The sequence below is a fragment of the Aythya ferina genome, assembly GCF_964211825.1.
Source record: "Aythya ferina genome assembly, chromosome: 19".
Lineage (NCBI taxonomy): Eukaryota > Metazoa > Chordata > Aves > Anseriformes > Anatidae > Aythya > Aythya ferina.
Window position 1 is genome coordinate 2,001,874 of NC_140309.1, and position 26,161 is coordinate 2,028,034.

General features: G+C 49.8%; 2 protein-coding genes across 2 annotated transcripts in view; both read right to left on the bottom strand.

Annotated features, from left to right (window-relative positions):
• Positions 1-1,930: 1,930 nt before the first annotated feature.
• Positions 1,931-4,799, bottom strand: SUPT4H1 (SPT4 homolog, DSIF elongation factor subunit). Its single transcript, XM_084492757.1, has 5 exons — positions 4,655-4,799; positions 4,252-4,358; positions 4,106-4,161; positions 3,842-3,895; positions 1,931-2,353 (listed from the first exon to the last, which is right to left on the bottom strand). The coding sequence occupies exons 1-5, from the start codon at positions 4,721-4,723 to the stop codon at positions 2,286-2,288; spliced, it is 354 nt and encodes a 117-aa protein (XP_084348883.1). The 5' UTR covers positions 4,724-4,799; the 3' UTR covers positions 1,931-2,285.
• Positions 4,800-5,286: 487 nt separating this feature from the next.
• Positions 5,287-26,161, bottom strand: part of RNF43 (ring finger protein 43) — a 66,329-nt gene continuing 45,454 nt past the window's right edge. The window contains exons 2-9 of the mRNA XM_084492756.1: positions 25,848-25,970; positions 21,458-21,532; positions 20,013-20,144; positions 19,403-19,504; positions 18,643-18,798; positions 18,000-18,102; positions 16,081-17,610; positions 5,287-8,441 (exon numbers count right to left, since the gene is read on the bottom strand). Coding sequence (XP_084348882.1) covers positions 8,398-8,441; positions 16,081-17,610; positions 18,000-18,102; positions 18,643-18,798; positions 19,403-19,504; positions 20,013-20,144; positions 21,458-21,532; positions 25,848-25,970 — 2,265 coding nt within the window. The 3' untranslated portion in view covers positions 5,287-8,397. The remainder of the gene's footprint in view (positions 8,442-16,080; positions 17,611-17,999; positions 18,103-18,642; positions 18,799-19,402; positions 19,505-20,012; positions 20,145-21,457; positions 21,533-25,847; positions 25,971-26,161) is intronic.

Below are 26,161 nucleotides of genomic sequence, written 5' to 3' on the forward strand. Positions count from 1 at the left end.
AGCTGAACAAAACCCTCACTGCCTGGGGCCCTGCACAGGAGATGCACTAGAAAATGGAGACGTGTCTCAGGTCTTTCTTGCTCAGGTTCATCTCCAGCAGCTTCACTCCCCACCCGTCACCAGGCTCCCGCCCTGCTCCACAAAGCCGTGCTGCCACCCTGTGGCACTCGAGCTGTGAGGCTTCAAGGACTGGGCCGGGCCAGAACAGCTGTCCTCTGCTGGCCTCTCAGCCAGACCATGCACAATGTCCTTCCAGGCTGGCTACAGCCAAAAATCTCATTCCCCAGCTCCACCTGCCTCAAGATGGAGAAAGAACCATCCAGCTTGTCCTCCTGGATTCATTTTAAGCTGAACCTCGTGAGCTCTCATCAACCTCATACAGCAGCTGGGATGGTGCTAACTGCAGCTTTCCTGAACCTTTCTTTCTGCATGGGACAAGTGTATCCCAGGGGGATCCCACCGCACCCTACGCCTCTCACTGCAAAGCTGGTCCAAAAACACCCTCCAGGGCCCAAAATCTCCATCTTGACACCCAGCGAAGTCATGCCTTGAGCCTGACAGGACACTTGTACCTCTCACCCTCAGGCCTGACCTTGGTGTTTCCGAGGTCCATCTCCTGACCAGCCTCTGCAACCACGCAAACCTGGAGGGCAATTTTCAAGTAACTTCAGTGATCTGGACATTCACCAAGGAGGTGTGAAAGCTGGGTTCAAGACTCCTCTGTCCCAGGACTTGAACGTGCTGCTCCATCTTTGCATGGTAAGGCTCTGTCCCCAGCCATAGGCATTTCTGCCACAAAGGACTCAGCTCTCACCACCAAGGTGATCTGCAATAGGAGGTGTGCAATGGACCTGGGAGCAAGTCAGCAGAGACTGACTGCAGCATTGCGTCTGAAAGGACTGAAGAAAAATGTGGTTTAAAACATCTTTCTCAGCGGTCTTCGTTAATGCAGCAGCTCCACGCAACCACCCTCTGCTCACAGCAGGCAGCATGTCTGCTCCGAAATTCTGTGGGAAGCTGTGCTTTGACCTGCAGTGTGAGTCTGGGCCAGCTCTACAAACCAGAGCAGGACAAAAAGCACATTGCCTTAGTACGCCTGTTGACACTCCCCAACAGCGATGCACTCCCTTTGCTGAAGCCACTTTCCTCCTAAATCAGTCATCTTTCAGGTTTTATCAGTTTTCCAGCATCTGTTTACAGAACACAAGAATCAGGCTTTTCAGCTACAGGATTATTTCAGAGGAAAAAAAAAAAAAAAAAAAAAACTTATTTCACAGAGGTGCTGATCTAGGACTCTGCTCTTGCACAAACCACCTTTGTGATTGGCAGCTGCTGCTGAACTGGAACAAAAATTAGGCAAGCGCCATCTCTCAGGAACAGAAACTATTCAAGCTGAAAGTCCCAACACACTGTGACATCGAGAACTTCACAAATGCTAGACTGGATGGGTGTTTTCACGCCTGCTTGTGGAAGCAACAACAATCCCTCCTCCTATAAGGCCTGGTGCTGCCTCCCAGCCACGCTAGCAATGCGTTCAGCAGGCTCTGGAGGCCACCAAGAGCAGATCCAAGGTCCTTCAAGTCTGCTTCCACATTCATTCTGCAGGACCCTGCAGGCCCAGGGCACTGTGACCTCCATATAACAACCTCCACGTGGAATACTCTACATCACCCTACCTATTCCATCCAGCCATGAGACATATGGGACAAATTGCAAGTCTGCTCACTCCTAGTAATGGACACCCCAATTCAGCCAAGTGCAGGATCCTCCTCTAGAGATGGGAATTGGGTCCATGCTATACAATGGTTGTTGTAGGCTCTGAACTGCACCAGCAGTGTGGCAGGCCCAGCACTGAGTACAAAACCCTTCCTCATACATCTGCACTCAGTGGTAGGTGAAACTTGTGACTGAGAATACAAGATGGACTCAATTCTGACCAAGCACCATGTTTTATTGAAATATTTACAGATGTGTCCCAGCTCTCTTCTTACCCATGGTAATTATAAAATGTTTGTGCATTAACATTAAACACCTCTTTCCCAGTCTCTTTCAAGGATCTAACAGATTTTTATGGTCTTCGTCGTCAGACAGCAGTGTGACTGAGTCCATAGGTATTTCTTGCTGGCTCAGCAAGAAAAGCTGAGCCAGCAAGCTCCCTCTGAGTCCAGGTTCATTTTCCCACATACTACAACTAAAAGGTTTCAGAACAGCGCCCCACATGCCAGTTGCTCCTCCAAACTGCCCAGTGGAGCACCAGGGAATCCTCCACACAGCACAAGAGCCCCTTAGGTTTTTATAGCTGTGTCTCGGGACTTGTAAGCCACACCACGGCTCTTCAGCTCTCGGACGATCCCTGCAGCAAGGAGACAAACACATTTCAGTATTCTCTAGGAGAAGCCCTAAAAAAATCTGATTGCTGTATCATGTAGCCTTCACTGCAGAGATTAAGAACTGAACAATCTTCTTCTCAGTTTCTTCTAACACTTTGTAAACTTCACTGTTAATAGTGAAGTTCCCTCTTCTGATTTAAATGCCTAGACAGAGCTCCCAGACATCAACTCTCACTTTGCTTTGGGAAAGAATTGAGTAGACATTTTGTTTACATTATTTTCTACCTGCAGATGTCTGAATATTATGACCATACTGCATGGGCCAAGCTCTTAATGTAATTCTTAAACCTCTCAGTCATTTCCATGACTTGTCTACACGTTCCACCTTCTCAGTAACCCTGTAAGAAATGACAGCAGAATAGCATCATGTGGTTCAGGATAGCTCTCATCAGCACCACACACCAGGGACAGACAAATGACAGCCTTCAAGGCCCTTGAGTGCAGTCTCTCAGTGGTTCCTGCATTCCCCAGTTCTCTCTCACCTCTGCCTGCGATATGAAGATGCCACACACTCTAACCAAGGCTAAAGAGCATCTCCTACATGTACCCTCTCCTTCTGCCCTGTGCTCCACGTTGTGCTCTGCCTGCAGCTGCATGGAGCACATGCCATCACTTGCTATGTTCCACTTGTTTCAGATGTGTCCAAAGCTGTGCCAGGAGGCTTCAAACCTCATGATGTTCCACCTCTCCCAACACAGACAGCGGAACTCAGGTCAGGGCTTAGGATTCCAGACAAAAGCGTGGCTTTTATACCAGAGATGTGAGATTGTAGTACTCCTAGGAAGGGGCTCAGGTTAGATGTCTGATCAAGGACTGTGGACAGGACAGGGCCTCTTGTCCAAATGGAAAGTATAATCTCTGCTTTATGAAGGTAAGGCCAACTCGCTGCATACTCTGTTTATAAATGAATAAAACCCATCATAGCTTAACAGTGCAGTATTACAATGGAAGGGGTATCCGCTCAACCATCCTTCTCAAGATCATTTTTCAAACAGCACCCTTTTCTGCACAACTCATTTTCATGGACAAACCTTTGTGTTCCCCTGTAGCTGAACAGTTTGAAATGTGCCCACTTTCGGTAGTCATCCTTTAATCACAGTTTATCACTTTGATGCTGTCCAGTATCACAGGTTTTATTCAACAGCATTTTAATATTAACTTCTGGCAGACAGACTGCTGAATGACTCCAGGTAGAAAACCTGTCTACAGAACACCTGAACCCAGCCTCCCATTTAAAGTCTTTTTGCAGTCACCTGGCTAATCCTTTCACCCACATGGTGTGTGCTGTGTTTGTAACACACCGTGTCTACTGAATCCCTAAATGCTGATTTTATCACATATGGCATAATACACTCAAGAGTGTAACTGGCTAATATACAATGCTTAGTATACAGAATAAGCCATCAGTTGCCATCCGTGCAGGAGTGCCTTACACAAGCCGGCAGCATTACCTTGGGGAAGGCGGCCAGTCACAGACACTGCATATACACCCGGCTTGAAGTTACCTGGGGGAAAGAAAACACTGAGATTCTCTGCATGGCAACAGCCAGATGGGCAAAAGCCCCCACCAGCCTCAGCCTGCACAGATGCCCCCTCATCCGGAACAGCAGCCAGAAACCCCTGCAGCAACCCAAAGAACAGCTCCCACTGCCCCAGAGAGGGGTCTGCTGCAGAACAGTTTGCTCCTGTCCAACCCAGGAGGGAGAGACACTCACTGATGCGCTGCCACTTGGAGACCCAGCTGTCCTCCGGGCTCATCATCGCAATGATCCTGTGGGAGAGAGGGGTGTGAGGGAATCTCCCAGCCAAAGTGCCATGGCACTGGGGCTGCCGAGCAGCCCCTGATCACGGCCCCACTCACCCGTCGAAAGAGGAGCTGGTGCAGTCGTAGACCATCTCGCGGTTGCCCTTCATCTGCAGGTAGGCATCGCAGTTGTCGCAGCCGTCGTACTCGAACTGGTCGATGGTCTGAGGGGGACTGAAGCGTCAGCGCAGGGACAGGCCGGGGACAGGAGGGGCTGCAGCCGGCCGGGGAGGGAGGGGAGAGCCGGGCAGCGCCGGCGGGAGCGAGGGAAGCCAGTGCCGGGGCCGAGACGGAGCCCCGGGCCCGGCGGAGCGCGAAGGAGGCCCGGGCAGGCGGAAGAAGGGCCGAGCGGGCGGGCCGGGCCTCGGCCGGCGGAGAGGGGCCCGGGCCGGGACAGGGAGGCCGAGGCGGGGCGGGGGGAGGCGCGGGCGGGGCGGGGGGGGGCTCGGGCCGGGCGCACCTTGACGAGGGAGCAGAGGAGGCAGGCCCGGAGGTGCCGCAGGTCCTTGGGGACGGTCTCCAGCGCCATCCCGCCGCCGCCGCCGCCGCCGCGCAAGCGCAGGACGGGGCCGGGCCGGGCCGGGCCGGGCCTGCCCGTGGCGGCTGCGCCCAGCCGCGGCCCCGCAGGAGGGCGGCAGAGCGCCGCCAGGGAGGGACGGAGGCGGAGAGGCCGCGGGCAGCGCCGCACGCCGGGACCGCGGCCGGGCCGAGAGGAGCGGGGAGGGCGGGCAGAGGCGAGCCCGGGAGCCGCTGAGGGGCCGCGGCCTCGGGCCCGGCGGGAGCCGCCCGCAGCCCAGCGGCGGGGCCGGGCTCTCGGGGAGCCGAGGCCGGGCCGGAGGTCGCGGGAGCTTCGAGGTGCCGGAGGCCCGCTCCGCCTGCTGCAGCCCCGGGGGACGAGGCCTCGCCCCGTGCCCTGACCTCGGCGGTGTTTGCAGCTCCCCGCGCTCGCTGGGCAGCGAGGCTTCACCTGGCCGGCTGCGGCGGCAGCCACGGGTTGTCTGAAACAACTCACTTGCGTGGCGCGGCGAACAGGCGCTTGTTTCCAACACAAACTCGTCTTGGTACAGAACAAAAACACACGAGCAGACATGATACGTGGATAAATATATTAGTAAATAAATATATTTCTGAGCACATCAGCATATTCACACATCTTTGTTTCTATCAGACATAAATACACAGTTCTGCATATATATAAAACCTATTCCGTTTTGGGTCATAATTTATTCTCAAGCCCCAAGAGCTAGGACAGACTCAGAAAAACAAAACTTATATTCACATTTCAAAAGGATCTGAACTTTAGAGAAGGGAGGAACAGAGGCTCTGTGCAGAAATGGAGGAGGTCCAGCCAGCCTAGGCACTCTGCCCACAGCAACCTAACTCGGTGGGGTTGAAGGTCCTGGGAAGAAAGGCATCCCCGAGGAAGGACCGATGGCTTGGTTGTGGATAGAGTGAGTTCAGGATGCTCTGGCTTCCATCAGTTTTCAGCTGGGTCTTTGGACTCAATGAAGGAAAATGAACTGTTTCATTGCAGTGATACTGAAGACATTTAGTGATGGAGCCTAGGGGTACTGACCACTCAAAAGTATCACTTAAGACGTGAGATATGCAGGAACTGAGAGGAACCATTTCCCATTTTCTCAGATGATACTTCTTCTCTTGTAGGCAGCCAAGGATTGTAGTCCATTTACAGAAGAGGATTCAAAAAACACCTTCCTATAGAATTCCTCCCTCTCTTCCCATCTGAGAACCCGCCTAGATAGACCTGCACACTCTCACAGGAAGCCCCATGGAGAGGGCCTAGCATCTGAGATGTCTGTTTTCTGGATGAAAAGTAGCAGCAGAATAAAAATCAGAAAATGAAAACACTTTCAAGTGGGCGTTGCCCTGCACAGCCCAGTAATACTGCAGTAGGGAGTGGAAAGGGTTTGCTAGTACTGACCACTTTCTCCAGTAACCTTGGGACTTGCTGCAGACTCAAGAGTTCTCCTTTTTTAAGGATAAAGAAGAAAAGAGAAAAAGTACTTTTAGACTGCCAACTAGACACTCATTCCTTTGAGGCAGTGAAATGCATCCCTGGAGGCTCTCAGCCTTCCTGACTCCTAAAGAAACCAGTGTGAGCACCCTGACTTCAAGACACCCCCCTCTTTAAAGTCACCTTGAGCCCTCTAGATGGCCAAGGATGTAGGGAGCTGGTTGAGAGGAGCCATGTGCCACATACACAGAAAGTTGAACCGGGAGAATCTAGACCCTCTCCTGGCTTTATTATTATTATTGTTATTTTTTTTTCCCTCTAGTTTAAGACAGACTTTCTTGCAAGGGATAAAACAAGAAGAGACCGAAAGGGTTAGAGTATAATTCTGCTGTTTTTTTTTTTTTTTTTTTTTTTTTTTTAATGTGACAAATTCAGCTTTTCTCTAGACTCAGAGGTCCTGCAGTGGGTTGATCACAGGAGACAAGAAAATGAACACCAGCAAAGCAAAGGAATAAAGTTATGTTTAAAACAGTGTTATTGGTTGACTTTTAATAACATCATGTTAGTGACTGCCAGCTGGGACAAAGATGCCTTTTTCAAAGATTAAGGGCAGCAAGCCCCGTAGAAACCTTCATCAGAAATGAAGGAAGGCAGAGGCATGATTAGTCTGAACTGGGACTGCCTAACCATTGCACTCCTGGCCTGGGGAAGAGGCTGCTGCTTCACAGGAAGATACAGAAAACTTACCACAGAGCAGATGGGGGGAATGTTTATCCCTATAGCAGGTTTCAGAAGTTACCTTCAGCTCCCTTGCCAATGTTTTGTTAACTCTGAAAACTTGAGATAGTCTTGGTGCCCTACAAACGTGCACTCCACATGGGAATCTGGCTAATTCTTTGGCCTGAATGATCCTTCAAGGCAATGAACTCCACAGTCTCATTCCCTGCTGCAGGAAAACTGTTTATCTTTTGAATTTGCCAGACTTTATTTTACTTGTATGTCTCCAAATTATGAGGCATAGGAAACAAGAATTGGGAATATTCCAAAACCATACCACAAATGGGGTAAGAAGGGAGTAAGTCCAGAGCCTAGAAATTTCTCAGGTTTTCTCCACCATCAAAATGCTAGAAAAGGCAAAAGGGTATTTTGAAAAACTCCTTTGCAAGATCATTTCAAGCATCTCACAGAAATACAAAGATAACGCTGGGTGATAGATGGGGCTCTGCTCTGCATTTCTTACAGATGCTTTTGCTGGGACTTTTTGCTCTGTCTTGGGGAAATGAGAGAGGAAGGAGAGAAGCAGGAGTCGAGTCATGTGAACTCAGGGACTTTCCATGACTCCTGTGATGGGGGCATCTCAAGTTTGAAGTATGCTCAAAAATGTAAGCTCTTAACAGGGCTGGCTACCACACCTATTTTGAGGATAGCTGAAGTTACAGGTTGAATGAGAGACTTGTTCACATTACCCAATGACAGGGTGGATTCTTTGCAATGGAGAAAACATGACCCAGCTCTTTCTCAGAAATGGCCATTGTCCCTGCATCTTCACCTCTACCACTGCTGGCAAAATGCAGCAGATGGCTGAGGGACAACAAAGTCATCAAAAGTGGTGAGAGATATTGGTTTCCAATGAAGTCAGAAGAAGCACCTTGCAGGGCAGACCTGAGTGCTGAGATGGAGAACAGCTTGTTGCTGTGTCTGAGATAAAAGTGGAAAAGTTAAATGAAGAAGTCTGGCTTTGACCTAAGAGAGCAAATGAAGTCAAGAGCTAAGGGGCCACAGAAAGTAATTTCTGCAGCTTTTGGTCTTGAAGACTTGTTTATTTTTGAAGTGTTTAGCAAAACCTTCTGTGGCATCAACATGCCAAAATAGCAGCTTGCACTCACTCCGCGAGCTCTCCAGCTGGTGACTCCCAGAACTGGTCTCTGAGCAAGCTAGCCCATGCAGACAGATGCTGCTGGATGAAGACAGGCTGCTTGTGCCTTCGAAGGAGAAGACCTGAAGAACACAACTCTGCATTTGTGTGACCACTGCAACATGGAAAACATGAGGAGACCACAAGCATCACATTGCTTATGTGCAGTCTGCATCACAGTGTGGGCCTTGCAGATCAGGGCTGGTTATTATGCTTCCTGTGCAGAGACCAAGATGTGAGCTCCACTACGGCTGGTATGCTGAACATCTTTGTTCACTTCAGCTCTCCCGTAAGCAAATTAGCCAGTGTCTTATTAAACTGAGTGTTCATGGACATCCTGGACCTCCTCTTCAGATCCTGCATTCAGAAAAACAAAACAAAACAAAACAAAACAACAAAAAAAAAGTGTAAGCTACAGCAAGCTGAATGCTTCGGGACCTTGCACTGCTGGGACCTCAACTATTGCAATAGGGAGATTGGATTCTGCAGTGAAAGCCACAAAGTTTCTCTCAGTATTTTTGAGGGGCTTTTCTACCCCCTCTACAATCAGGTTATGTCAATGCACAATAAAACGTAAGGATAAGGCATCAAACTCATACTTGAATATTCAGAAAATACAGGCTAAGGATATGGCAAATCTCAGGATTCATATTCCTACTAGATATTTTCTTTTAAGGCTTTTTGATGTTTGCTCTTGAAGGAAAATCTATACAGCCTTTTTAAAAAATGATTAGCACCAAAACATAACACTGGTTCATATTCACACAGTGCCACGGCATCACACTCCAGGCACAGGGGACAACAACAAAAGAAACTCCAGACAACAGAAGGAGACTGTAAGAGAGGTGTGCATGCAAGAATGGTATGGCACGTGCATTTCATGGTGTTCAGAGGTTGCACAAATTGTTTCAGAGTCTCAAAAGAGCCAAACCCAATGACTTGTTGTTGGCCACTAATGCCAGTCCTCTGTGGCCAGCCAGCAAGGTCTGTAGTTCATGCTCCTCACCAGCCGCCCTCGCCTGGTGAACTACTGACAGGCAAGTGTTGAGTAGATTGCATTGAAACATTCGAGTAAGGGCTGCCTAGAAACTGTGCACCCTCAGTTACTGCTTCAAATAGTCTTTTTCTCTCTAATGTGGCTGAGTGTTGTGCATGCACCATGTTCCCTTTCCCAGATGTCTCTCAAGCCTCTCACACAGAGTAAGCATAGCCCAGTAAATGCATACATGCATTATTTTTCACATTCCCTTTTCCTGAATGTTCCTGAGATCAAAGAGAACCAAATGCCCATATAGCTATTCACAGAGAGCAATTCAAAACGTCTTTTCAAAACAGTCACAGCAAAGTCTTGTTCATTACAAATTGCAAGCTGTAGGAACAAAACCTCTGCAAATTAAATATATGGGAAGAAAACAACTAAAGGGGAATCTGCTTTGAAAATGTAGCTAACAGATGTGGGAAAATGAATGGACAGACACAGCATTATATGTATATATATGTATGTGTGCAGGTCATGGCTAAAGTACCAGAAGGCAGAGTTTGAGAGTATCTGGCACTTGTGATTTGTGTAGCCAGTATGCTGAATAAGCTGTTGCCAGCTGCTTCTCATGTACACTGGCTTATGTGCAATGCAGAAGAGTCTGTATAGCTTTGATTGCCCTGTGATCATCAGAAGTCCTGAGCCTCAAAGAGGGTTATTAAAGTATTTTCTGAAAACTGTGTTTGTGTGTGTGAATGTCAATACAAACCAAAAGAAAAGTTAAAAAAAGTGTTGAATCTAGAGATAGGTGAGAGATCCCCAGCTGCTGTGCTGGCTGTGGAGAACCGCACAGAGCAATGGCCTGAAGGAGCACACCTTGCTGATACAACAGAAATCTTGTTCTTTGGGTATTAACTTGTAATGGTGGTCTTTCCCTGCCCCTAATCCCTTTCGCCTTCTCTAGCAAAGATCAAAGACGTGACATGAAAGGGAATAGCTGAGAAGACAAGCAGGAGCTGGGGGAGAGAGGGAGGATGCTGACAGCATGCTGCAGGAGATGAGATTTCCCAGAGAGAGAAAGCAAGAGGTTTCATTCTGCGCAGGGAGTAATGCAGCTGTTCTGGGATGAGATCCTTGCATGCTGGGGTGGTGTAGGAAGCCATCTAGATGTAATTCATTGCTAGTTGTCTGACTTCTCTTAAAAAGAGCCTTTCAGTGCTGCTTGAGGATTGATTCTTCGTTTAAACTAGTCAGAGCTGTAAGTCCTTGGCATAGTCTCCCAGGCAAGAAAAGTGTGGATGTATCTTTATGCAAAACCCACCAAGAAAAGCTGTATAAACTCCAGGGTTATGCAAGCATCTTTGGGGCCATTGCAGGCACCCTGGTGATGTCTGCAGACAGCATTATTCCCCATGATGCCAGTGCGTGGTACTGCCTGGGAAAGGGGAGTTTCTACAGGGGCTGCGATTCAGCCTTACCAAGCTTCAGCCTCACCTTGCAGCTGGGCGAGGTAAGCACATACCTGGAGGGTGCCACATCCCACAGGAGCACTGTCAGCTTCTGGAAACCCTGGTTTAGGGACTTCCTGAGCCAGAGATTGTATTTGCATCTCTGCATTTGATAGCTCTTGATCTAGGCTCTTGAACCCATTTTACTTCTGGCATGTACATCCTCTGGGCAATGAACATCACAGTTTCTCTATGCCATGTGTTACTTTACTGGGTGTTTTAAAGCTTGTTTCCCATTTGATGCCACTACTTATTTTGTTATAAGAAACAGTGTCTCTTAGCTGTGTTCTCCCCTGCTCTATCTGATTTTGTATCCTCTGTTTCATATCCTTTGCTAGTCATCATTTTCTCAAATGAAAGTCTCTATATTCAGCTTTCTCAAAAAAGCCTTAGCATTGTGACTGTACTCGATCCTCCTGTACTTCTCCCAGGTCTACTACATCCTTTTGGGAGAAGTGGTGATGGGTGGTGCATTCTAGCTCTGAAAGCACTACAGATTCATGCAGTTGCATGATGGCACTTTCTGCTTGTCCTGTACTTGTTCCCAGCTAGCTCGTAATAATCACCCGACTTGTTGACCGAACTACTAACAGCAAGTCCAGGATGCAGTTTTTCTGAGTTAGCTGAGAAGGGCCCATCACTGTGTGTAGGCATTTAGAAGCAGCTCTGCTTGTGTGTGGCATTTTATGTTATGGAATTTCACCCACCACTTTATTGCCCAATAACTCAGCAACAGGAGATCCTTCTGTAGCACTTTGTAACCAGTTTTAAAGCTGACAATCCTGGAGGATTTTGTCTTCTTAAAACTTTGTTATCTCCTCTCTGTGCCCAGAATATTTATGAGCTTGCTGAAAGGTGCTGACAGCTGGAGAACTCCACTTCCCTCCCTTTCCGAGTAACTTTCCTCCATTAAGACTGATCTGCACTTTGTCTCCTATTTTTTAGCCAGTTATTTACCTATGAAAGCACCTTCCCTTTTATCCTTTGAGAGCTTCATTCCCTTAAAAGATCTGGGAGGCGTTATCTCTCTACAAAAGCTGTGTTGCCTCCTCCCCTGGGTTTCACATTTAGCCATGTGTCTACAAGTCAGACCCTGTATTTGAACTTTTAACAATTTGCTTGCCAGGAAAGTCAGGCTCATCGTTCTGTTCCTTCAGCTATTTCAAGCTGATACTGCCCTCAGCTCTTTCTTCTGGGTCTGGGCACGGGTAACAGATTACAGTCCACATTTTTGGTTTAGCAGTTTTGTATTTGAGCCCCTGCAGAATGCCCAGGTGAATAATCAATAACCCTGGCAATTTGTTACTGTTCACTTTACTGATTTGTTTCAGAAATGCTCATACTGATGACTTGATCTGTGTGGGATCCTCTAACCCATGCCCTGAATAGAGACGTGCCAGGGTGAGAACTTCCTCAAGCACTTCCCTGCTGATTACTGATACAGCAAATTCATTTTGCTCCTCTACTTTGCTGTTAACAACCCTTGAACATCCCTCTTAGGCCTGTCTTACTCTCTGGACCTGCAGAGCCTCTGGCAGGCTTCTTTCTTGTGATGGAGCTGAAAATGCTTGCACCAGTAGTCATTCTGTTTTTCACAAGTTGTTCACAGAAGTCTTTCCCGGCCTGCCTCACCATGGCTCTGCACTTAGCTTTACATCCAACTCTCTTCTGATTTCTTGTCTGGCAACACCTTCACTTTTGAAGAATGGCTTATTGCTTCTAATTGCTCTCTCTGCTCTGCTGCCCCACCAAGCCTTTTCTGGGGCCTTTTTGTGGTTGGTGATATGTATGACTCTGGGCTTCTGGTACTGCATCTTTAAACGATCCCTGTGCCCAAAAGCATCTTTTCTTTTGACTGCTTCTTTCACTATTATTTTAAGAAGAGTCTCATGTTTATATACAGACTTGTTTGCAGACTGTGCTAATGCACTGTATTATAACCCAAATTCCATAGTGTTTCTACTTAGGTACAATTGGGGATTTTGTGTTACTTGTCATGGGACTTTATACTCTCCTTAATACACAGTGTCCCTCCTGTGCCCCAGAAAAGGCATACTCTTGTCTGTAATTTCACATGGAAATTGCAGAGTGCCACCGTGTTTTTGTTGTTGTTTACAATTCTTCTGAAAAGTTCATGTCAAAAATTTCATATAAAACTAGGCTTTCTGATTCATCCACTTACATTTTTAACCTTGCAACACTTACTTATCTAGAGGCATACATGCATTTCTCTTTGGACTCCTTGTCTATATTTTGTGTGTCCCATTTAAACAGGACTGTCTATTGGGATTGTTCTTTGCTGTTTTTACCAGTTCTCCACTGATCTTTGTGCAGTGACTTTGTAAGATAAAGTACTGATGTGATCAGAGCTTTAAAAGTTGTGTCATTACAAGCAACATGTTTTCAGCTTGATGGCTTTTCCATATAACCCCTGCACAAGCTTCTGCTCTCTGAAACTTTTACTAGTTCCTAATAAAGTAAAATCTATTATTTTATAAATCTTATAAGGAAATTTTGACTCTCTGTCTGTTCCTGAAAGCACCACAGAAGCTACTACAGCGAAACAGACTTAGAGTGACACTGCTTTAAAACACAGCAGTTCTTTGGGCTCCTGGCAAAAATGAGGTAAGAGGGACCAGAGGCTTCCTGAATGGACATGCTTTGAAAGTCACGCTGGTGCTGGCTCTGGGCAAGTGTCAAGTGCCTTCCCCATTGCACCATCAGGATGGGCACAAATCTGGGCCTCTGGGACAATCCACAAAGCAACAGAGGCATCGCAGCATGTACCTCTGCAATGCCTTGGAGCCCCATGTTAGAACTGTGAAGCCCAAGCAGCAGGTCCCCTGGGCCAGCGAGTGCCCCAGGGGGATCCCTGCTCCCTCCTTCCCTCCAGGCTGGAGGGACACACCTTCCCTCCTCCACCTCCAGGGTGTCCCCAGCACAGATCCTCCCAGTGTGGGGGTCACAGGCAGGGAGGAGCACAGACCAGGGGAGAATAAAACATAGGCTATAAAACATCACAAAATTTAGACAGAGGGAAGGGAAGGGAAGGGAAGGGAAGGGAAGGGAAGGGAAGGGAAGGGAAGGGAAGGGAAGGGAAGGGAAGGGAAGGGAAGGGAAGGGAAGGGAAGGGAAGGGAAGGGAAGGGAAGGGAAGGGAAGGGAAGGGAAGGGAAGGGAAGGGAAGGGAAGGGAAGGGAAGGGAAGGGAAGGGAAGGGAAGGGAAGGGAAGGGAAGGGAAGGGAAGGGAAGGGAAGGGAAGGGAAGGGAAGGGAAGGGAAGGGAAGGGAAGGGAAGGGAAGGGAAGGGAAGGGAAGGGAAGGGAAGGGGCACTGCTTAAAACATGAGTTTTATCACAAAGAGTACCAAAACCTGGCAGTACATCACACATTTCCTACAAAGGACACACAACAGTAGCCACCAAAGCCAGTGCATGGTGTTGCACAAGCCTGGCACCTCCATTTCTAAATCTGTCCATTCCTGTGTCTGCTCTTTTGCTCATACACTTCTTCTATAGAGAGAAGTTAAGAGCAGGCAAGCCAATATAGGGATCCTGTTTCTCATGGTACAAAATATATAAGAATGAAGAAATGACAGTTGCACCTATACCCCTGAAACTTCAGGGTGCAGTCACAGAACACAGCACCACGAGGCACATCCCACCATGTGCTTATGGTGTCAGCCTCCAGGCAACATGGAGATGCGAGGTAGCCACACCACACTAGGGAACAGTCACCCCAATGGGTGGCAGCTGGGCTCCTCTTTCAGCAGTTTCCTGGGCCACAGCCTGCCAGGGAAGCCCAGACACTGCTGCAGCCCATAGGGAGGGTGGCAGTGGGTGGCAAAGCCCTGCACTGTCACAGACAGCAGCAAGGTGTGACGTGCTTCCTTGCACTGTACTCTTCCACAGCCACATCTGGAAGAAGCGCCAGCTGCCCTGAGACCTGGATGGAAAGATTGGTGTGTCCTGGTGGCAGCCAATTCTTGCGTGTCCTGGCCATGGTGGGCTGGTGGACGAGGCCATTCACGCTGCACAGGACACTCCCTGTGAGAGGGACATGGAGCAACCCTGGGAGCTGTTTTGGTCCCCCCTTGCTCATGGCTCCTTTGGCCCCAGGTGTGGCACTGCCTCCCCAGATATTGTCCCTTCCCAGCCAGCACCTGGGCTGGGGACAGAGAGGTCCATGCTGAGTCACACCGGTCCCTCGGCTTTGTTTTGCAGTGGGAGCTCACACCAGCTCCTGAGCAACCTGCCACTGTGCTGCGGTCCTGGCAGAGCTGTTTCCTGAGGATATCGCCACACACCGTCTCCAGCTCAGGGCGCATCAGCCCTCAGAGCTACCAGCAAATTGGAGAGACATCCCTGTGCTGCTGCCTCTGTGTCTCTTGAAGTGGCAGCCTCCCTCCAGGCCCTTTGAACAAACTCCCCCATCACCTGCAGAGCCAGGCTCTTCTGCGCCTGGGAAAAACCTGTTCCTGGGAGCCTGGGAGCCCAGCGTGCCGCAGGCACTGCGCCCATCCGGCCTTTCCCCCTGCCCTGATGCCTCCTTGCAGGCACGGCACAACCAGGAGCCTGGGCGTGGTGTTGGGCTGGATAGACAAGCATGGGGAGGAAGTTATTATCTCTGTGGTACAATGGGCATGGTGAGTCACGAGTTTAAGGCCGGCATTTTAACAGAAATTAGGCAGCCAGATCTGTATTCGGTACCTAAATCAAAATGATTTGCCTCAGGACCTGCAGTGAGTCAGTGGCAGGGTGAGGAAGGGAGCCAGGTGCTGCTCTGCTGCCAGCACCTGGCCTTGCTAACTTGCAGGCTGCTATTTGCAGAGTCCAAGAGAGCAAGGCTTGCGAGCTAAACCTGGGCTGGCTCTTTCAAATGTTCTGGTATTTTCCCTCTCACAGAGAGAGCCAGAACTGACGTACAGGCAAAAGGCCAAATCTTAATTACACCTAATTTTCAGAAGACACTAAAAAGTAACTCCCACACATCAGAGGCAGGTGAGACAGGAGGGATGTGCAAATCCATAAACTCATTTAGTCTGTTCCTCTACTACATCCGGCCATGCACACTCATTTCCTTGTTGAGTCCAGCAGGCTGGGGTTAACTGTATCAACTAAGCCCACTAAGCCTTAACAATAATGACTTTGCCACTAGGACATCCAGACTGCGGTAAGGATACTTAGAATTGTGGTTCCACCCTTTCCTTTGTGAGATAATCCAGTGGCTAGAGACCCCCTAAACAGCTTCCTTATTTCTCACTTGTATTACTTTAGGATGAGATTGCAGGGTTTGGTGCACTCAGCTGATGTATTAACACATGCTAATTGTTCAGGCCATCATCTCAGGACAGGTAAGCTCTGAAAAACTTCTGTCACCAGTGGTCCTGTAGGAGAGCCCACCATTAAGGTGCAAATGTCTACCAGCACCCAGAGCAGCCTCATGCCCATCCTGCAGCAAACCACCTCCACTCACCTGCCTGCTGAAAGAAGAGGCCAATACCAGACTTACCCTGACTACACTGCTGCGGTGGGCAGTGCAGGCGAAGACTCAGATTGTGCTTTGCTGTGCCCATCCCTGAGAAACCAGCAGGAACTGTGTGGTTTCCCTCCCATCCTGACATCCCCTCTTCCTGCTTTTTCAGCTCTGAGCTAGACTGTGGCACTAAACACTTCCAAAGTGGCCGAGCACCCAAGCTGCAGGGCAAGGAAGCGCTTGGGATCAGGGGCTGGACTTCAGGGGAGCAGCGGTGGCCAGTGGGGTGGCCATGAGAAATGTGAGTGTCACAGGCTTTGGGCAAGGCTGAGTCCTCAGGCAGGAGAGAGGGGTCGGGTTCCAGGGGACATTTCCTTTTCCTTCTGTGGTGACGACTCTGTAAGGTGTGTCTCTGCAGCAGCAGGACAGGGGACGTGCCTGCTGCTCCTGATTGTCTGGTGGCATCTAGACTGAAGTCCAACCTGTTTAGAGAAGCAGAGGGGACATGTGGGGGCTCCCGGCCTTGCTGGGAACAGGCTGTCTGTCCTGCTGGAGGTGCCTCCTGTAACACCGTGCTGCCTTCCACAGGCTGCTGACAATGATGGCTCTTCTCAGCTCTCTTTTGCATCCGAGCACCGTGGAAGCCAACCTTGGTCCCAGAGTACCGGGACTTGCGCTGCCCAGGCCCTTGGCCGGCCCGCCCAGGAGGGCACTCTGCGTCCCGTCTGTAGTGGTGGTGCTGGTGGTGGTGGTAGTGGACATGGCTGAGCACCTGGGCCTTGGATGGAGCAGCACCCCCAGGCACCACCAGGTCCAAGGACCTGGGCCGCGTCTCCCTTGGTGGCCGCTGCCGCTCCTGCCCGTTGTCTGTGGCGGGCCCCTCTGAGCTGCAGTACACAAACGGGTCATAGTCACTGCTGAGGGAGCTGCGGAACGTGGAGCAGCTGCCATGGATGCCCTGCAGACTGACGTCTGTGCAGTTCAACATGGAGTCGCTGGAGGAACCGTGGCAGGGCCCCGAGCTGGAGTCACTGCCCGGCCCATCTGCCAGGTACCCACTGTGCTCCGTGAGATAGCTCTCCCCGGAGCCGCTGCTGTTGTGCTGGTGTCCATGGCCAGCCCCTCGGCGCAGGGCAGGTGCCCGGTGCTGCCGCTGTGCCAGGGCTGCCTTGAGTCCCAGGCAGGGGGGCTGGGGCTGCAGGGGGCACATCCTATGGGGTGTCGGAGGCTGCCCACATGCTGTGGGGCTCGGATGCTGCTGGCCCTGCAAGCCAGGGACCAGGGGGGATGGGTGGCTGCAGGCAGGCAGAGAGGTGGCTGGCCTGTAGGGCATGTAGTGGATGGTGCTGAAATCCAGCTGGGAGAGCTCCGGAGAGTGGAAGAAAGGGTTGCCATGGGCTGGCTCTGGGGGGAAGCTCCTGAGGTTTCTCTGAGGGTAGGCATGTGGGAGGTGGTAAAGGGCATGTCCTGGGTGCTGGCGGAAAAGGTGCAGTCGCCGTCCAGGCTCCATGTCCCGAGGGGCCAACCTGGAGCCTGCCACTGGGGCCTGGTCAACCGAGTCTCGGGCTGAGAAGAGAGAAGGTAGTATTCAGCATATGTCCTGTGGCCCAGATACAGTTGGCCTGGCACTTGCGAGTCTCTACTACATACCCACGTCCTGTCTGTGTCCTCATGGCTGCCAGCAAATTGTCCTGCACCCTCTTTGGTGCCCCAGTCCCCAGCCCTCACCTCCCTTCCCCATAGGTCTTGAGACTGGCTCTGATCCTGCCCCAGCCCAGCACCTCACTGTGCACCACTGGGATGGGGGCTTTTACACACAGAGATCCCCCACACCTCCATGCACTCACCACCCCATATACCCATATGCACAGAGACACGTTCCCATGATGCACCCACTGCATCACCCAAGGGTATGTAGTCCCCCTGAACCAGAAAATGCTGTGTCTGAGCCCTACCAAGAATATTGAACATGCAAAGTGGACACGTGTGGTGTTGCTGCAGCCAGGGGTCAACACACTCCCGGTGAAACTCATGGGAGCACGAGATGATCCGCAGTTCCTAAAGAGAAACAGGGAGAGAAGGCTGAATGAGAACCATGTCCCAGGAGCTGAGCATAGGGAGGGGGGCTCTTGATGCTCCAGAAAGTGAGACTTGAAGGATGGAGACATCTAACAGTGAGCCACCTGCTGCCCAGCTTTGCACAGAGGAGGCTGCATGCAGCTTTGGGGGGTGATGCCTGGGATTGGTGCTAGTCCTCAGGGTAAAGGGGTATTATGGGCTGACTGTTTTGGAGAAGCAAACCCCACTTTTGCCCCATTGTTTCAACATGGACACATCAGGGGCATTTTATCCTTCAGTGACAGCTGGAGACCCGTCTGTAGGGAACTGGAATCTGCAAGCAGGGCCACTGCTTTTTGGCCAAGGGGCAGGCAGATATCCATCAGTGATGGCCCCTTCCCAACTTTCAGGAGCTGCTGAAGGAAAACGCCCAAGGTCCCCCAACCTCTGCCAAGCTGCTCAGCTCCTTCTGCAGCTCTGCCTGCCCACAGCCAAGCAGCTCAGAGCTGATGCTCACTAGCAGCCACGCCTGCAGCCTACCTGGCCCTCGCTGAACTCCTCCAGGCAAATAGCACAGACTGGGGCTGAGCTGCAACTGCTGGCGGAGTCCCACCGTGACGCCTGCCGGCACCTGGCCTGGTAGTTGCGTGTGGCCAGCTGCCCGATGGCCTGCATGGTCTGCTGCTGCAAGGAGTCCTGACAGAAAGAAAGGAGGCTTTCATGAGAGGGTCAACCTTGTGTTGTCATGTTCCTTGAGGCTCTTCCACTTTTCAAAATGGGATTATTGGGGATTTGAGAACAATACTCATTTCCAGAGGCGACTCTTTGCCTAACCTGGCATAGCCAGAGGGGGCTTTGACACCAGCAAGAAACGTCTGGCACTGGCCATTCAAAACCACTCAGCAGTTCCGGATTTTATGTCTTTCTATTGGAAAAAACAGGGTATTTTCAAATCTGGAGATACATATAACTCTGTAAAGACTTTTATTTAATTAGTTTCTATTAAAATACTAAATCTTCTACAGGTAACACTGTTAAAATCAAGAGCTTGCAGGCCAACTTCGCAGCTTTAGGTGCTGAGACAAGCTCTGAAAGGTGTAGGGAGTGTGGCAGGCTGCTATGCTCATGGGGTGGTGGGAGGAGAGTGAGGCCACTGCACAAGGGATGCTCCACATACCCTTGGCATGCACCTGCCTTGTCTCCAGGTCACAGAGGCACTTTTCTTCCCCCAAACTGGGTTTGTGGCTACCATTGTTGTGTTTCTGCTTCCTCAGACACATCTGATCCATGGGATGCTTACCTGAGTCCTGTTCAGCTGGCACTTTGTGCGGACAACAAAAATCAAAATGATGACAACAACAGTGCTGACCACCGTGAGAAGAATCCATACATCGTAGTCTGGCTGATGGATAAAACAGAAAATAGATTACTCTTGTGTGGCAGAGGTGGGAATTAGAGGATAAGCAGGGGAATTCAGATCTCTTCCTGACCATCGGCCTTTGAATGCATCAACTCTGATTCCTTGCTCTTTACAGCTGAAAGAAAAAGGGTTCAGACTTTTCTGCACACTTTGGCAGGAACGGATTTTTTGTTTTGCAGCACCTCAGCTCACTATAGGCTGCGGTCTAAGGTAGCACAAGATAAGAAAATCAAGGCTCAGTCTCATATAAAATGATAGGAAATCCTCTCACCTCACTCATGATCTTTAAGCAAAAGGAACTAAATAAGCTGAAAGAGCTTCTGAGCATTTATTTGCAGCAAAGCATCTGAATGATGCAGATAAGCAGAATGGCTCTGCAGAGCTCCTGCAAAGGGCTGTGATCTCTGTCCATCGGGAGGAAAACCCAGCAGCTTTAGAAAAGTCCTTGGGAGAGAGGATACAGAAGACAGTGGAATGGTGTGTGTCTCACCCAAGCTGGTGGCTCCTTGACCTCTATCTTCACATGGGCCTCTCTGTTCTTGTTCACGACACCCATGAGCAGCTCAGCATCATGGCCCCTGATCAGAACCACAGGCTGACTCAGCCCTCTGGGCTTTCTCAGCTGTAAAGAAACAAACATTGTGAGAGATGGTCCAGAACAGCCTGAAACAAGGACTATCCCAGCTCCCCGGGCACATCTGGTTCCTCCCAATACGTCTTGTAAACACTTCAGAGAGTAAGACTGCTCCCCCAGATTGCACTATCCCTCTGTGAGGGAATCAGATGGAATCTTTCACCAACTCTTCAGAACAGCTTTCGTTATTTCCTTCAATAGTGTCTCCTCCTCATGTACAACTGGACACTTTGTTCAGTGTTGTTCATGCTCCTCTTTGAAGCCCCACTGCAAAAGTCCTTGGTCTCTCCTCTCCCATGTGGCAGCTGCCAACAGCACCACTGAGTGCTGCCTTTGTTGCAGAAATACTTCACCTCCTTTTCCTGTGAGATACATCAGAGTCTCCCCTCTCCTCCCTCTGTGATCTACAGGACATTGTTTGTTTCTGACCATACCTTTTTCCACCATAGACATATAGTCTAGGCAGCCTCGCACAAGCAGGCTCAGCAAGTCCATGTGTTCTCTCTTCCACATTGACCTGAACTGGGGTGGCCACCCGACCCAATATGCATACTTCCCATATGCATACTGAGCAACCTCAGCATTGCCTCATGAGCCTTCACCTGCTTCCACATTTCTCTGGCATTAGAAATTAAGTGCATGAAAAAAACACAAGGGATGGATCCAGTGACCAGGAATCAAACCAGAGTTTTGCTGATCTCAGGAACCAGCTCTCCTATCTGTCCTCTTATCTAGGGCTGGATGTTTTTCATTATACCTTGATTATTCCAACGAGGAACCTAGTCCCCTCCAGAGATTAGCAATGGTGGTGGAAGGTATCTCTGGAAGTCTATAGGCCAATGCCTAACTTGTAGCAGGATTATCACAAACAGCATACCAGGGTGGCCAGGACTTTTGCTTGAAAACTTGAGAAATCACCTTTCCTCTAGATAACAACAGGGCTGTCCCTACCAGATGGGCCCTGTTAATCTGTGACTTCCCACAAGGAAGCATCCAGCTCCTGGAAGAAACATTCAATTGACCAGACGATGTTCTTTAAGAGCAGCAAGGTGCTGTTCACAAGCTGCTGCCTTGCTTGTTCTGCCTGCTGATCCGGAGGCTCACCAAGGGACGAGCAAAAGAGAAAAGTACTGTCCATGAGCATGGACAAGCTGTGTAAGAGTTAACACTCAAATCCAACTTGCATTATCTTCCTGGGACATCCCACTGGATGTTGGTGGCTGGTAGGTCCTGACCTGTGCACATTTAGGGATGTGACAGGGGCACTGCAATTTGTTTGGTAATATCAGTGAGGTCTGTACCTGATCAGCAGCGCTTTCATCATCGGTAATGTCAAAAAGGATAGCACGGGCTCCACGTTCCCCTGCCAGCTTTGCCTGTCCAAAAGAACAGAAGCTTGAGTAGACATTTTATATTTTACATCTATATTAACATCTACCATTTGGATATGCATTTGCCTCCCTGGCTCTTCACAGGAGAAAGAAACACCTGCTGCTTAGACTGACAAAATAGCTTACACCCTCATTTCTGATTTGTGTTGAGCTGCAGTGAAACCAGTGTCTGCTCTTGCTACAGCTCTAGCACTCATGGAAGGTTTCCCCACACAGTTTCAGACACAAATTTGTTGGTGTGCTTGCAGTCACAGAAACCCATAAACCTAGACACCAAATCCCCTGCATGTCTGTGCCATGGGCCCCTTTGCTTCAGAGCTGGGTTGTTGGGAAGATCTGCAGCTCCATTAGCACTGCTCACTGCTAGACAAGCCTCCTGTCCCAGGAGAGCAGGGACTGCCACAGGTCCCCAGCTCCCACTGCAGCTGCACCAGCTGGGGGCTGTCTATAGGACCAACTCTCATATACATTGCTCTCTCTGATCCCTGGTCCCCACATTCATCAGGGAGACGTGATCCCTGGGATGCAGGTCTAGGATTAGGAGTAGGATCAACCCTGCTGTGCTCCTCACAGCCCACCTCATCGTTGCAGCAGTCTGATGAGGACAGCTTTGAGGCCCACCCAAGTGAGTGTAAATACCATCCTGGTGAGGTCAAAGCACACCAAAGAACCTCTTGTGGTCACCCACATTCTCCCACTGAGCCCTTCGAGCCCTTAAGGTAAGCAGAGGCAGCCTCTTGTGAAAGGGAGACAGGAACGTGAACAAAGTGCAGGGCTGGGCTGCTGTTACTCATGCGGAGTGCTTTGATTTGTGCGTCCCGAGCGCCTGTGCAAACAGGGATCTGCTGTAGCTGCTGCAGCAGTTTGCCCACTGCATTGCCAAACTCCAGCTCTGGGGGCAGAGGTCAGTGCTGCAGCTTCCCAGCTGCAATATCAAAAGCGGTGCGCTGGGAAGGACAGGGTGAGCAGCAGCCTCCGTGCTCATCAGGGAGGAGCTGGGGGCCAGGGTCAGGTGCTGTTTTGGGGGACAGGGACAGGGACAGTGATGGGAATGGAGGTGCAGATGGTGGGGAAGACTGGGGAGCTCCAGGAGGTAGGGCTGAGGGCTCTGAGTCATTGATGGGATTGGACACTCCTGGGTTTGGTAGAACAGATAGGAAAGATGGAAAAGTGGGATTAGAGGCTCAGGGCAGGGATCAGAGACTGGGGTCCTGCCTGGGATGAAAGAAACCTCAGCGTTTGCCAGCACCAAGGAACAAACAGGACTTTCAAGTAGTAACTTCCACCCATGGGAGCCAGTCAAGCTTTGATCAACAATGAAGAGCTCTACAAAGATTTTATCCTGCCAAAGACACTGATGATGGGAAAACAAACAACTGAGACTGGACAAGCGATTCTTCACAACATCTTACAGACTCCTGTTGCAAAGAACACAACCTGGTATTCACAACCTGCTTGCTGCAAGCATTTTCTGAGTGCTTGCTGTCTCTGTGACAGATCTCTTCAGCCACATGGCATAGCTACCCTTGCTCTTTGAGGACTGAAACACTTTCAGTGCAGATCTGCATTTGCACAGTGATTTAGGAGATTCCAGCAGTCTGTCAACCAGACTAGCAATCAATGTTTCACTTGGGAAAAAATATACCAAAGAATTGCAAATGATGCAGCAGCAGAAGGATAAATGAATCACTTTGATTTGACTCCAGAGGCATCCTCCATGGCCACCTCTCCCCAAGCAGACCAGACACATTCCCTAACAATTTTAGCTTTGGGTGCTGAACTAGCACTAGAATCTCAGAGAAGAGAAGCAGAAAGTGCATCAGGCGGCTGCTGGAGTCATTCTTATGCTGGGCTTGAAAGTGCTGTCTGTGCACTGCTTGGCTGGGTGACAGCTGCAGGAGAGTTTATGATAACACTTTGCACACGGCTATTTTTATCACCATTGATATAGCACTGCAATTCAACATGCAGAGTTTGGCCACAGGAAACATATGCCAAGGAAGCAAGGCTTCTGCCCCAGCATGCACCAGCCACATCCTACAGCTGCCCACCTGCTGTCAAGGAGAAGAATTGTCCAAAGCCTTTAGGACAGAGATCTGTCTGATGCTGGAGGGAAGGAGTTTGGCAGAAGCTTCAAGAGGATGGAGAAGCATCTGGACCCTGATGCAGAAGGACAGCAGTTGCAGCGGGTAGAGGAGCCAGGGTACAAGGCAAAAGGAGGGCCCAGGGATGTAGCTGTCTGAAGGAGCATTTGTCTGTATTTCATGGCTAAACTAGCCCTACGTGGGGGAGAGAGCTATAAGCATCTCCTGGTGAGATCTTGCAGCAGGAGTGCCTGCAGGCAGGATGATGACTGACATCATATTCAGCTGGATCTCAAAACCCAGGGGTGGATTCAGCTCTGGTAATAAAGCAAAGATGGCTAAAGGCCATCTATCAAGCCTCTATCAAAGTCACTCTATCAAGCCACATGCATGGCAATGAATTGAGGGTTTTATTTGCCTTGTGGGGTTAGAAGTGCTAGAGAAGGTCAGGGCTAGTGAGGATGCAGCAATGGAGCATCTCTTGTCCTCCCTGTGCTGATCTTCCTCAGCTGATCCCCAGGCTCAGTAATACACTGGTACTTGCAGTGCTGTGATCAGAGGCTGAGGCCAGAGAGGTTAAGGACAAAAGTAGCAAAACAGTTTTAAAAGTCTTCTGCTTTTATGTTCTTATATGGAATATGAATCTTTGAAGTTGCTCTTCCCTTCCTGTTCAATCTCATCCACGGTAGCTGCACTGGCCAAACCTGGCATTGCTGCCCACAGCAATGCCCACACGAGATGTGGTAGCACAACTGTTGTAACACAATGTTCACAGCTGGATGGGCACAGGACAGTTGTAGTACCCTGCTGTGCTCCCTAAAACACTTGCAGAGTCCTTGCTCTTACGTGTATCACAGGCTGCACTGGAAGCCCGTGGGTGTGCTCTTTCTCCTACCCTCCTCATGCATCATTAGCACCTTTAGGTGTGACCAGGCCATTTTGCAGGTGCAGGATAATTGACAGTAGGTCAATAACTCCTGCACACTAAGTGCTGGCTTGTGCTAACAGCTGGCATCAGCTCCAGAGCAGCAGCAAACCAAATTCAGGCTTCCATCCAGTCCAAAAAGGGGTGGGCACTGCTGTCTGACTGCCCATACGGCTGTGAGGAAGCAGCCCTGAGCTGGCAAATACGCACAGCAGTTGTCACAGCATCACATCTCCTTGCTTTTGTCACCACAGCCTCTGTTAAAAAATCTGCTGTGCAGGAAGGGCTGCTTAGTACTAATTTTACCTGCCCTCTTCAGCCGAGCTGCAGGGAGGACAGGAAAGGACCCTGTTCCCAGCACAATGTCACCACCAGCAGAAAGCAGACAACAGAGGCTACATCACCTGAATGCAATCCAGACAAAGTAGAGCTAAACAAGACTCTGTTTTTACAGTGCTTGTGGAAAATAATATAACATATTCTACAGAGATAATAAAAGGACATAGACTGAACCACTGAAGAAAAAAGCTAATGTTAGCTTTATCCACTCAACTTTATCAGAGACACAAAGATTTTAAGGTTTAAAATGACCCTCGTTCTCACCTGACTTCCTTATTACCAGAGAATTGTACCAGTGACCTCAACTTTTGACACAGTAACTGCCATTTCACTAAGGCACCTCTTTTGCAGAAGACCTGATCTGAAGACCTCTGGGATCTCCCATCCCTTTATAAGGTGGTGGTGGCCCTCACTGTTAAAGAGTCACTTTCTGTTTCTAGTTTGCCTGTTTTGCATTTTTCTGAATTGCTCAGTGTTGATCCTTCATGTGCCTCATCTATTGAAGTAATGCAATATAACTTTAAAAGACAGAAGACATTTTCTGTGTCCATGGTTCCCACAGCAGAGGACACCAGAAAACACAAATCCCTCCAACAGGCCAGCAAGCAATGGGAGGGTGCATAATGCGGGGCACAGGGCTGCCAGGCAGTAAAGTGTACGGGATGCTGAGGTAAGGTCTGAGCTGTCCCAGAGCAGTCAAGTTAGGGAAAACTCTATACCTTTTACAAAGCCAGGAAGTACAAAAAGTAAGGAGGAATGGGTATTAGGGAAGGTTGGCACAGCGTCTCTCCCAGAGGATACTTTCTGCCAAAGTCCATGCTCTATTCTTGTTCTTTTCTCTGCCCTCCAGCAGTTCTTTCCTGCCCTGCTGCTTCCTCCAGCTCTTACTCTGTTGTGCATCACAGGTTTCATCTCCCAGGTTGGTGCCATTCAGGACTTTTTTTGCACATACCTTGTTAGCCAGCGACAGGCATGGGTTGGGATCCCGATCTGGCTGCTCAAGCTTGACAATGGTGATGAATCCCGACTCCGTGTGCTCATCCTCACTGGTGTTGCACAGGGACAGCGGGTGGGACTGCAGGACAAAAGCAAAAGAAACTCAGATCCTGGGGCTCAGCACTGCAAAGGGTGGCTTGAGCTCACTGCAAACTCTGTGTCTCAAGGATCTGCCAAGAATGTGTAGGAGACACCGCTGGGATCCCTGCAGTGGGCATTACCCACTGCAACATCCTGTGTCTGAGCGTCAGAGAGGCTTTGAATGCCACA